General features: G+C 42.0%; 1 protein-coding gene across 4 annotated transcripts in view; it reads right to left on the bottom strand.

Annotated features, from left to right (window-relative positions):
- Positions 1 to 223: 223 nt before the first annotated feature.
- UBE2F (ubiquitin conjugating enzyme E2 F (putative)) overlaps positions 224 to 13,050 on the bottom strand; it is a 497,889-nt gene continuing 485,062 nt past the window's right edge. For all 4 annotated transcript variants that reach the window (XM_073633595.1, XM_073633593.1, XM_073633591.1 and 1 more), the window contains one exon: positions 224 to 1,228. In XM_073633595.1, coding sequence (XP_073489696.1) covers positions 1,178 to 1,228 — 51 coding nt within the window. In that variant the 3' untranslated portion in view covers positions 224 to 1,177. The remainder of the gene's footprint in view (positions 1,229 to 13,050) is intronic.

A 13,050-nucleotide genomic window follows, 5' to 3' on the forward strand; every position in this document is an offset into this window, starting at 1 on the left:
AATAGATGCAGTCACTGTTCAGGTATTCTGACAGTTGTGGCTGCTGTCAGAAAACAATATCGAGCGGGGTGATCCTTTCACCCACGTTGTTTAGAGTGGATGGTGGAATATATTCGATTCCTCTCTAAGTTCTTTTCAATGAGAGAAGTCTATATGTATATGGATAGCTTAGACTGCTTCTATACAAACAACAAAAAAGTAAATAGACATCAGACAAAACCAGTGAAAGTGCATCTTTGTATTTATATAACCCATATACATTGGCAGGGTGTGGTTACAGTTCCCGTCAAGCTCCTTTAAACACGATTAATAAGTTAAAGTTGCATCATCACAGTAAGAAGAATTGGTCACCCATGTCTCGTTATCTGTGAAAGTCACCCTGTGCGCCAGCAACTTTTTCACTCGTAGAAAATCTGCATATTGCCTCACCCCATACTTCTCTCAGCACACAGATAAAATTATTATTAAAAAAAGAATGGATTACAGAATGATATTGAACAGGCCTACTGATCAAGTGAGGCCTGACAAATTAATTTGGCGTCTAGCTCCAGCCTCTTAGGTGGTCTTACTCTCCATTACTGTAAACATTTTAAGCTGTTACATTCCATGCTGGAGTATCCACAAGAGGCAAATATTAACCCCCATTGTCACGGTTACTGGACGTTATGTGTCAGTTACAAAGCAAACCATCTGTCTGAATGAAAAAGGCATCACGTAGTTATGGTGGTTCAGGCCTACAAGAGGCTTATAGATTATATACTTCAAGTCTGAAAAACACAGATTTGACCTAAGACCACCTGGTAACTGATGTTTTTGAACATGATTGGATGTTCTAAGGATCATTACAACTTGTTAGAATTCATACAACACTCCGTATATTTTAGGAGATATAAAACAAGCAAGCATTATTCGCCCCACTCAACGAAGGAAAAGGAAAAAAAAAAGCACACACATCAATAGCCAAAGAAGGGGGAAGAAGAGTTTTGAGGCTCCTTTTGGCTGGGCACAAGAATGGCATTAGAGTGCAGGGGCTGGAGGTAAAATGTTTGTTATCAGTCTGGCAGGGAGAGGGCATAAAAGCCATTCAATGATTTTCACATTCCTCCCCTTATGGCTCTGGAGACCCCACAGAGGCTGGCCACTGTTCTTGAGAGGGATCAGAGATTCGATGTTGGCATCATCTGGCATAGCGCTTGATGTAGTCCTCAACTTTACTTCGATATTCATCCTGCAAAAAAAGGCAAGATGATATTAAACGGACAAACAGACAACCCAGGAAGGTGTTTCATGCATATCTATAAATAAAATGTAAATGTTTTCCTCTATCAGTTAATAAACTGATAACATCCAGAAATTCTGACAAATAGTACTGCAGACAGTAATAATGAGGTATGAAGTTTAGTTGCCCATAGCAATCAATCAGATTCATGTTCACGCTAGTGAAATTAGTCTGTCATCACTGTCTCTGTTGATGGGGAAATCATGTGAATTTCTTTCCCGCAAGCCCAAACTTGCACCGCGTATGGGCTGCCTTAGGCTTTAAGTCCATTTTTAAAAAAAATTATTTTATCATAAGTTTTGGATAGTGAGAGAGAGGCTAAGAATGTCTGTCAGGGTTTTACTTATATCTTGGTCACCATTGAAGAAACTTTCTCTTACTTTTTAACCTGTTAGCTACTGTCGCTAAGATTGAAATAAAGGGAAAATGCTAACCGACAGTGATAATACTCTGATGCGAGCTATGACTTCTCACCACACCATTAGAAGTGTTTTTACTGGTTTGCGTACTCATTGGAGAGACAATAGGACTAATCGTGAGGGAAACATTGGTCAGCAGGGAAGGAAATTAAAAAAAAAAAACAAAAAAAAAAAAACTGATCTTGGTTGCAAGTCTAGTCCTGTCAGGTTTTTTCTTTTTTGTAATCGAACTTAAAACATTAACCACCTGAACTCTGGAAGGTTTTATTCCCTTCATGACCAGGCCATTTTTTTGCTATTCACCACTGTGCTTCTTTAACTGGCGTTGTCATGCATCACTGTACGCAAATTCCATTTATATCATTTTTTGTCGCACAAATAGAGCTTTCTTTTGTTGTATTTGATGACCACTGAGGTTTTTTTAAAAAAAAAAAAAAAATGCTATATAACAGAAAAAAAGACTGAAAATTATGAAGCAAAAAAAAAAAAAAAAAGATTGTTTTACTTTCGGTTATGAAACATATTAAAATCAAGTTTCTAAATTTAGGTCAAAATGTATTCTGCTACATGTCTTTGGTAAAACAAAATTACTAATAAGTGTATATTAATTGGTTTGTGTGAAAGTTATAGTATCTACAAACTAAGGTATATATATTTGAAAATTGACCAATCCTGATATATTGACAGCCTATCTAATTTCTTTGTTTCTTGAGGCCAATAAAAAGCCAGGACAGTACAAATTCCCCCCAAATTACCCCTTTGTGGAGAGTAGACAGTCTTCTGTATTTGGGAAGAGACATGGTGAGCTTTTTAATCACTTCAGCCCCAGGAGATTTGGCTGCTCAATGACCAGAGCATTTTTTGCAATACAGCACTGCATCGCTTTAACTGACAAAAGTCGTGCAACGCTGTACCCAAACAAAATTGACGTCTTTTTTTTCCTCCCACAAATAGAGCCTTCTTTTGGTGGTATTTTATCATCTCTGTGGTTTTTATTTTTTGCGCTATAAACAAAAAAAGCGCCAATTTTGAAAAAAAAAACAATATTTTGTACTTTTTGCTATAATAAATATCCCCAATTTTTTTTAAAAAAGCACTTTTTTTCTCAGTTTAGGCCGACATGTATTCTTCTACATATTTTTGGTACTAAAAATTGCAATAAGCTTATATTGATTGGTTTGCGCAAATGTTATAGTGTCTACAAAAATGGGGATAGATTTATGGCATTTTTATTATTATTATTTTTTTTTGTTTACTAGTAATGGCGATGATCTGCGATTTGTATCATGACTGCGACATTATGGCAGACACATCGGAGACTTTTGACAATTATACAGCGATCGGTGCTATAAAAATGCACTGATTACTGAATAAATGTCACTGGCAGGGAAGGGGTTAACACTAGGGGGCGATCAAGGGGTTAACTGTGTTCCCTGACTGTGTGTTCTAACTGTAGGGAAAGGAGACTGACTAGAGGGGATGACAGATCGTGGTTCCTAGCTATTAGGAACTCACGATCTGTCTCTCCTCACTGGTTCAGATGCTGTCAGAATACAATATGCTGTCATCCCTCACTGACTATGTTGCTGGAAGAATCAAGGAATGTTCTTTCCTCAAACCTGTGGTTGAAGAAATTAAAACTGCATAATCTACAGTATGCCTTAAAGACAAAGAAAAAACCTCTAGAAAAAGAATCCACATATCTACACATGCTGTCCAACCATTGTGACCAAGAATGAGCCGAAACCCACCTCCTCCTCCCCCCCCCCCCCCGGTTCAGGCAAAAAATTTGGACGAATACCGTTAAAGTCTATGGGACACGAACATAAAAAAATCAAGTGCTCATTTTAAAGGCTTATATGCACGTTATTGTCATAAAAAATGTTTGGGGACCCGTGTTCCGCCCCAGGGGACATGTATCAATGCAAACAAAAGTTTTTAAAACGGCCATTTTATTAATGCTTAAAGTGAAACAAGCATTAATAACACACCCCCTTCCTGCCCAGACCAATTTTCAGCTTTCATCGCTCTCACAATTTGAATGACAATTACTCAGTCATGCAACACTGTACCATATGCGTCCTTTTTTTCACACAAATAGAGCTTTCTTTTGGTGGTATTTAATCACTAGTGGGTTTTTTTTATTTGTTGTGCTATAAATAAAAAAAGACTGTAAATTTTGTGAAAAAAATGCCTTTTCCCTTTTCTGTCATAAAATTTAGCAAATTAATAATTTTTCTTCATGAATTTTGGCCAAAATTTATACTGCTACATAGCTTTGGTAAAAATAACCCAAATTAGTGTATATTATTTGGTCTTTGTGAAAGTTATAGAGTCTACAAACTATAGTGCCAATCACTGAAAATTGATCACATCTGATCAGGCCTTCAGTACATCAGGTGTATCTCATTTCTTGAGACACTAACAAGTCAGGAAAGTACAAATACCCCCCAAAATTACCCATTTTTAGAAAGTAGACATTCCAAAGTATTAAGTAGGTAGCATGGTGAGTTTTTTTAAGTTGTCATTTTTTCCTCACAATTCTTTGCAAAATTAAGATTTTTTTTTTTTTTTTTTTTTACAAAATTGTCATATCAGTTTATTTCTCACACACAGCAAAGCATACAACAAATTATACCCCAAAATACATTCTGCTACTCTTCACGAGTATGGCGATACCACATGTGTGAGACTTTTACACAGCCTGGCCACATACAAAGGCCCAACATTGAAGTAGCACCTTGAGGCATTCTACAAGCATAAATGACACATCTCATTTCTCAACCACCTATTACACTTTTGAAGGCCCTGGAGCACTAGGACAGTGGAATTACCCACAAAATGACCCCATTTTGGAAATCTAACACCCCAATGTATAATCTATGCAGCATAATGAATCTTTTGAACGGTTCATTTTTTTTCCAGAAGTTTTTCGAAAATGTATAAAAAAAATGAAAACGCATTTTTTTTTTTTTTTTTACACAAAGTTGTCAATTTATAAGATATTTCTAACACTCTGGTACTCTGATGGCCTGGTGAAAGGTACATGGGTACTTTGATGGCCTGGTGACAGGTACTAGGGTACTCTGATGGCCTGGTGACTGATATTCGGGTACGCTGAAGGGGTGGTGACAGGTACTCATATGAACTGCGACAGGCACTCAGATGGACTGCGACAGGTACTCAGATGGACTGCCACAGGTACTCAGATGGACTGTGATGGGTACTTGGGTACTCGGATGAACTGTGACAGGTACTCAGCCGAACTGTGACAGGTACTTTAATGGGTGGTGACAGGTCCTCTTTATTGGGGGGGGACAATCAGTATGTGTTGGTGTACACAGTAAGCGGTAACGAGATGTTACCGCAATCTCCTTCTCACACATGATCGGTGTGTGAGGAGGAGAACCCGGTAACATCTCATTACCGCTATATGTTTACATTTAGTGATCGGCTGTGAAAGGATCACAGCCGATCATGTGGTAAACAGCCGCCGGCCAATGGCCGTTTACCAGAGTCGGTGACTAGCAGTGTTCCTGGGAACACGCCACCACCGACGTGCACGCACGTGCAAAGTGGGGTGGTACCATCTGTGATCACGTGGTAAACAGCCATGCCCAATGGCTATTCACCCCCCTCGGTGGCGAGCGGTGTCTCCATGACATGCCGCCACCGAAGGTACAGGGCTGTGCGCACACGATCGCGCACATGCCCTGTTTAAATGGACGGACGTCATAGGACGCCTTCCCAGAATAAGAGCCGCGCCGCCTGGCCGTCATATGACGGCCGGCGGCAAGCGGTTAAATATCATGCCTGGGGGTGTCTATAGTATGCCTGTAAAGTGGCGGTTTTCCCGTACCACAGCAAAATGAAATTTCTAAAGGAAAAAAGTCATTTATAACTGATCGCGGTTGTAATGAATTGTCGGGTCTCGACAATATAGATGAAACTCATTGAAAAAAACGGCATGGGTTCCCCCCGTCCATTACCAGGCTCTTTGGGTGCAGTGTATCCGTTACCAATTCACATGGGGGGGAGGCCGGGATCTGGGGGTCCCCTTGTTAAAGGGGGCTTCCAGATTCTAATAAGCCCCCACCCGCAGACCCCCACGACAACCGGGCAAGGGTTGTGGGGATGAGGCCCTTGTCCCCATCAACATGGGGACAAGGTGCTTTGGGGGGCTACTCCAAAGCACCCTCCCCCATGTTGAGGGCATGTGGCCTGGTACGGTGCAGCAGGGGGCACTATCACCCCGCCTCTTTTCCTGTGGCATGCCAGGTTGTGTGCTTGGACAAGGGTATGGTATGGATTTTTTTTTACATTTTGGTGCAGGGTTCCCCTTAAAATCCATACCAGACCTGAAGGGCCTGGGTATGGATTTTGGGGGGACCCCTACGCAATTTGTTAAAAATTTTCAGTGCTGGGTTCCCCTTAATATTCATACCAGACCCAAAGGGCCTGGTAATGGACTGGGGGGGGGGGGGGGAGCCATGCCATTTTTTTCAATGAGTTTTATCTATATTGCTGAGACCCGACAATTCATTACAGCCGCGATCAGTTTTGAATGACTTTTTTTCCTTTAGAAATGTCATTTTGCTGTGGTACTGTTCTAAACATGGGAAAACTGTTCCACTTTACAGGCATACTAAGGACACCCCCCCCCCCCCCCCAGGCACGATACTTAAAGGAATATTTCATTTCTATTGTTTCACTTTAACCACTTCAGCCCCGAACCATTATGCTGCCTAAGGACCAGAGGACTTTTTCCAATTTGGCACTGCATCACTTTAACTGCTAATTGCGCGGTCATGCAATGCTGTACCCAAACGAAATTTGCGTCCTTTTCTTCCCACAAATAGAGCTTTCTTTTGATGGCATTTGATCACCTCTGCCATTTTTATTTTTTGCGCTATAAACGGAAAAAGACCGAAAATTTTGAAAAAAAATGATATTTTCTATGGTTTGTTATAAAAAAAATCCAATAAACTAAATTTTAGTCATACATTTAGGCCAAAATGTATTCGGGCCACATGTCTTTGGTAAAAAAAAAGTCAATAAGCGTATATTTATTGGTTTGCACAAAAGTTATAGCGTCTACAAACTAGGGTACATTTTCTGGAATTTACACAGCTTTTAGTTTATGACTGCCTATGTCATTTCTTGAGGTGCTAAAATGGCAGGGAGGTACAAATCCCTCCCAAATGACCCCATTTTGGAAAGTAGACACCTCAAGGAAATTGTTGAGAGGCATGTTGAACCCATTGAATAATGATAAAAAAAAATAAAAAATATTTACAAAAAGTTGTCACTAAATGATATATTGCTCACACAGGCCATAGGCCTATGTGGAATTGCACCCCAAAATACATTCAGCTGCTTCTCCTGAGTACGGGGATACCACATGTGTGGGACTTTTTGGGAGCCTAGCCGCGTACGGGGCCCCGAAAACCAATCACCGCCTTCAGGATTTCTAAGGGCGTAAATTTTTGATTTCACTCCTCACTACCTATCACAGTTTTGAAGGCCATAAAATACCCAGATGGCACAAAACCCCCCAAAATGACCCCATTTTGGAAAGTAGACACCCCAGGCTATTTGCTGAGAGGCATGTTGAGTCCATGGAATATTTTATATTTTGACACAAGTTGCGGGAATGTGACAATTTTTTTTTTTTTGCACAAAGTTGTCACTAAATGATATATTGCTCACACAGGCCATGGCCATATGTGGAATTACACCCCAAAATACATTTAGCTGCTTCTCCTGAGTATGGGGATACCACATGTGTGGGACTTTTTGGGAGCCTAGCCGCGTACGGGGCCCCGAAAACCAATCACCGCCTTCAGGATTTCTAAGGGCGTAAATTTTTGATTTCACTCCTCACTACCTATCACAGTTTTGAAGGCCATAAAATACCCAGATGGCACAAAACCCCCCCAAATTACCCCATTTTGGAAAGTAGACACCCCAGGCTATTTGCTGAGAGGCATGTTGAGTCCATGGAATATTTTATATTTTGACACAAGTTGCGGGAATGTGACAATTTTTTTTTTTTTTGCACAAAGTTGTCACTAAATGATATATTGCTCACACAGGCCATGGGCATATGTGGAATTACACCCCAAAATACATTTAGCTGCTTCTCCTGAGTATGGGGATACCACATGTGTGGGACTTTTTGGGAGCCTAGCCGCGTACGGGGCCCCGAAAACCAATCACCGCCTTCAGGATTTCTAAGGGTGTAAATTTTTGATTTCACTCTTCACTGCCTATCACAGTTTCGGAGGCCATGGAATGCCCAGGTGGCACAAAACCCTACCAAATTACACAATTTTGGAAAGTAGACACCCCAAGCTATTTGCTGAGAGGCATGGTGAGTATTTTGCAGCTCTCATTTGTTTTTGAAAATGAAGAAAGACAAAAAAAAACATTTTTTTTTTCTTTTTTCAATTTTCAAAACTTTGTGACAAAAAGTGAGGTCTGCAAAATACTCACTATACCTCTCAGCAAATAGCTTGGGGTGTCTACTTTCCAAAATGGGGTCATTTGGGGGGGTTTTGTGCCACCTGGGCATTCCATGGCCTCCGAAACTGTGATAGGCAGTGAAGAGTGAAATCAAAAATTTACGCCCTTAGAAAGCCTGAAGGCAGTGCTTGGTTTTCGGGGTCCCGTACCCGGCTAGGCTCCCAAAAAGTCTCACACATGTGGTATCCCCGTACTCAGAAGCAACAGAATGTATTTTGGGGTGTAATTTCACATATTCCCATGGCATGTTTGAGCAATATATCATTTAGTGACAACTTTGTGCAAAAAAAAAAAAATTGTCTCTTTCCCGCAACTTGTGTCACAATATAAAATATTCCATGGACTCGACATGACTCTTAGCAAATAGCTTGGGGTGTCTACTTTCCAAAATGGGGTCATTTGGGGGGGGGGGGTTTGAACTGTCCTGGCATTTTATGCACAACATTTAGAAGCTTATGTCACACCATCACCCACTCTTCTAACCATTTGAAGACAAAGCCCTTTCTGACACTTTTTGTTTACATGAAAAAATTATTTTTTTTGCAAGAAAATTACTTTGAACCCCCAAACATTATATATTTTATTAAAGCAAATGCCCTACAGATTAAAATGGTGGGTGTTTCATTTTTTTTTTCACACAGTATTTGCGCAGCGATTTTTCAAACGCATTTTTGGGGGAAAAAACACACTTTTTAAAATTTTAATGCACTAAAACACACTATATTGCCCAAATGTTTGATGAAATAAAAAAGATGATCTTAGGCCGAGTACATGGATACCAAACATGACATGCTTCAAAATTGCGCACAAACGTGCAGTGGCGACAAACTAAATACCGTTTTAAAAGCCTTTAAAAGCCTTAACAGGTTACCACTTTAGATTTACAGAGGAGGTCTACTGCTAAAATTACTGCCCTCGATCTGACGTTCGCTGTGACACCTCACATGCATGGTGCAATTGCTGTTTATATTTGATGCCAGACCGACGCTTGCGTTCGCCTTTGCACGAGAGCAGGGGGGGACAGGGGTGCTTTTTTTTTTTTTCTTTATTCTTTTTTTGCTTTTTCATCTTATTTTTAAACTGTTCCTTTCATTTTTTTTTAATCATTTTTATTGTTATCTCAGGGAATGTAAATATCCCCTATGATCGCAATAGGTAGTGACAAGTACTCTTTTTTGAAAAAATTGGGGTCTATTAGACCCTAGATCTCTCCTCTGCCCTCAAAGCATCTGACCACACCAAGATCGGTGTGATAAAATGCTTTCCCAATGGCGCAGTTTACATCCGGCAAAATCTAAGTCATAAAATGCTCGTAGCTTCCGGTTTCTTAGGCCATAGAGATGTTTGGAGCCACTCTGGTCTCTGATCAGCTCTATGGTCAGCTGGCTGAATCACCGGCTGCATTCTCAGGTTCCCTGTTGAGACAGGAGAGCCAGAGAAAAACACGGAAGACGGTGGGGGGGGCATTCCCTCCCACTGCTTGTAGAAGCAGTCTAGAGGCTAATTAGCCGCTAGGATTGCTTTTACATGAAAGCCGACCGCTGGCTGAAAAGAATGATACCAAGATGATCCCTAAACCTGCAGGCATCATTCTGGTATAACCACTCAAAGTCGTGAATGGCGTACCTGAAGACAAAAAAATGGTTAACAATAAAACACAGTAAACGGTAAAGTATAAAAAATTGCATACCTGAAAAGCAAACATGATAAAACATAATAACAATAAAACATTGCAGAATAGAATACAGTAAAAAAGAACAGAACAATAGAGAGAGAACAATAAAACGACAACTATTTTTTTAAATTTTATATATATATATTTTTTTTACACTTTTTTTTGTAACTAACTTTTATAACTGTAACCGGTTCCAGGTTCGGGTCTCTCAAAATGCGATAGCATCTTGGGAGACCATGTGAAAGTGTGCCTAGTCTGTGCAATGCTGTACGCTATGCTAATACTCAACTAGTGAATAGTAGCGTTCAAAACATTTACCAATGCAAAGACCAGGATTGTCAGGACAGGAGGGACAATAATAGCGGGTGTCACACCTATATCCGCGCTTGCTGCAGACACAACATCTTTTTTGGGGGGTTCGCTGGGTAGGGGTACTCGGGAGGACATAAAGAAAATGCCTCTCATGCAGCCGACTGCATTTGGTTGGGGATGTGAATGGGGGAAGTACGGGCGCTGCAGAAGTGGTGGGTTCCCAATTATTAGGATTGGCGAATGCAGCAGGAAGGGCATTCATTATGGGTACGATGGGCCTGTGTTTGTCTTCTTCTTGGTGGCAGCGGGACACTACTTGAGCTTGCCACCTCACCAGCTTGAACTGCACTTATGGGACTCGCCACGTCACCAAGTGTTACTGCAGTGCTGGTTTGACTACGACCGGGGTGTACTAGGCCGCTGGTGCTTGCCAGTTTTCACCAAAACGCTACCAAAAAAACTGTTAGCGATCGCAGGGATCAGGCCTGACTCTGCGAACGCTGCAGTTATGCGTTTAGTGTTTTGTAAGTGACAGTGATCGATCGATACTGCACTTGGGTGGGCTGGGCCGGGCGGAGGGGCAAAACGCAGGTGCTAGCAGGTATCTGGGCTGATCCCGCTAACACTGCGTTTTTGGGAACCCTAAACTGCTGGGGACGGTAGTATAGATCTGATCTGATCAGATATTGATCCGTTCAGATACTATACCACTAAGGGAGGCGTATGCTGCGTGCGTGGGTGTTAGCGGTACCGGCGCTAACCTGACGCTGCCTGGGGCTGGTGCTTGCCAGTTCACCAAAACGCTACCAAAAAAACTGTTAGCGATCGCAGGGATCAGGCCTGACTCTGCGAATGCTGCAGTTATGCGTTTAGTGTTTTGTAAGTGACAGTGATCGATCGATACTGCACTTGGGTGGGCTGGGCCGGGCGAAGGGGCAAAATGCAGGTGCTAGCAGGTATCTGGGCTGATCCCGCTAACACTGCATTTTTGGGAACCCTAAACTGCTGGGGACGCTAGTATAGATCTGATCGGATCAGATATTGATCCGTACAGATACTATACCACTAAGGGAGGCGTATGCTGCGTGCGTGGGTGTTAGCGGTACTGGCGCTAATCTGACGCTGCCTGGGGCGACGCATATTACCGCCGGGCGATCAGGGGGCTAAACCTTTATTCGGTAATAAACGGCGGGTGCCCTGACACTATAAAAAAATAAACAAACTAACCAGCGTCACCCGTAACAGTTATACGGTGATCAGTGGTGAAAGGGTTAACTAGGGGGCAATCAAGGGGTTAAAACATTTATTAGGTAGTATATGGGGGTCCCTGTCGCTATAAAACGCTGACGGCGAACCTAAAATTTACCTCCCTAACTATCGTCACCAGTGACACTAATACAGCGATCAGAAAAATGATCGCTTAGCGACACTGGCGATGGGGGGTGATCAAGGGGATAAAACTTTATTAGGGGGGATTAGGGGGGTACCCTAGACCTAAAGGGGGCTAACCCTAACTGCCCTAACACACTAACTGTCACAAACTGACACCATGCAGTAATCAGAAAAAAAAAAAACTGCTTGGTGTCAGTGTGACGGGGGGGGGGGGGGGGATTAGGGGGTGATCGGGGGGAAAAGGGGGGTGTTTTGTGTGCCTGGCATGTTCTACTGTGTGTGTGTAGTGTTACACTCACATTGCAGTCTTCTCTCCTCGGCGCCGGAACGGAAAATACAGAGCCGAGGAGAGATGACATAATTTCCTTTGCTGCTGTTTAGCATACAGCAGCAGAGGAATGATTTGATTGGCCGGCGGCGATCGCGAGGGGGGCCACGAACGGATGGTCTCCCCCTCATCTCTGATCGCCGCTGGTCAAAAACGGACCGCCTCGGGCACCGGGGGGGGTCCGATTGGACCCCCCGCCCGCGGGAGGCAGATCACGTATATGTACGTGATTCTGCCTGCCCGTGCCACCTTGCCGACGTACATCGGCGTGAGGCGGTCCTTAAGTGGTTAAGCATGATTAAAATAACTGCTCCCAAAAAAACGGCCGTTTTTAAAACTTTTTTTTGCATTGATACATGTCCCCTGGGGCAGGACCCCGGTCCCCAAACACTTTTTATGGCAATAAATTGCATATAAGCCTTTAGAATGAGCACTTTTGATTTTTCATGTTAATGTCCCATAGACTTTAACGGTGTCCCACGGCTTTCGAATTTGCAGCGAACACCGCATAATGTTTGCTTTTGGCGAACATCGGGCTCATCCCTAATTGTGACACAGAGGAGCAAGCAAGCAAAATATCACTTCCAGGCACAATTAATTTAAAATATGTACTTACTGAAAATATACTATAGACTCCTCATTCTATTTTGGACATTTAGAAACTAGTTTGTTTTTAAAAAAAAATCTATATGAAATCATAACCTATTTCAAAATGAATACCCCAATCTGTCATTAATAACAAAAACGTACATTCCACAAATAATTTAAAACACTTCTCATAGGAGTAATTCTCTAAACGTGTTCATATTGGAACATATCCTACTAAAAAATGTCCTCTAGCAAACAGCTTGCAGCCAAGAAGCTGAAGGGCCTGGGAAAATGGTTAACATTACGGGGTCACCATCTGTGGGCTCCACAGCCATAGCTCAGACACAGATCTCCCGGCTTACATTATATGTTATATTTTGTTTCATCACCTGCAATACATAAATCTTATGTGCACAAGGAATTAGATGAAGAGGATTCACTTTTATAGGTGAGCAAGCAGGGTTTTATTACTTCATGCTCCTTAAGATCAGGCACAGAGGAAAAATTGTGCATCAGTCTTGGTGTCGTGGCA

This window comes from Aquarana catesbeiana, linkage group LG06, assembly GCF_042186555.1.
Source record: "Aquarana catesbeiana isolate 2022-GZ linkage group LG06, ASM4218655v1, whole genome shotgun sequence".
Lineage (NCBI taxonomy): Eukaryota > Metazoa > Chordata > Amphibia > Anura > Ranidae > Aquarana > Aquarana catesbeiana.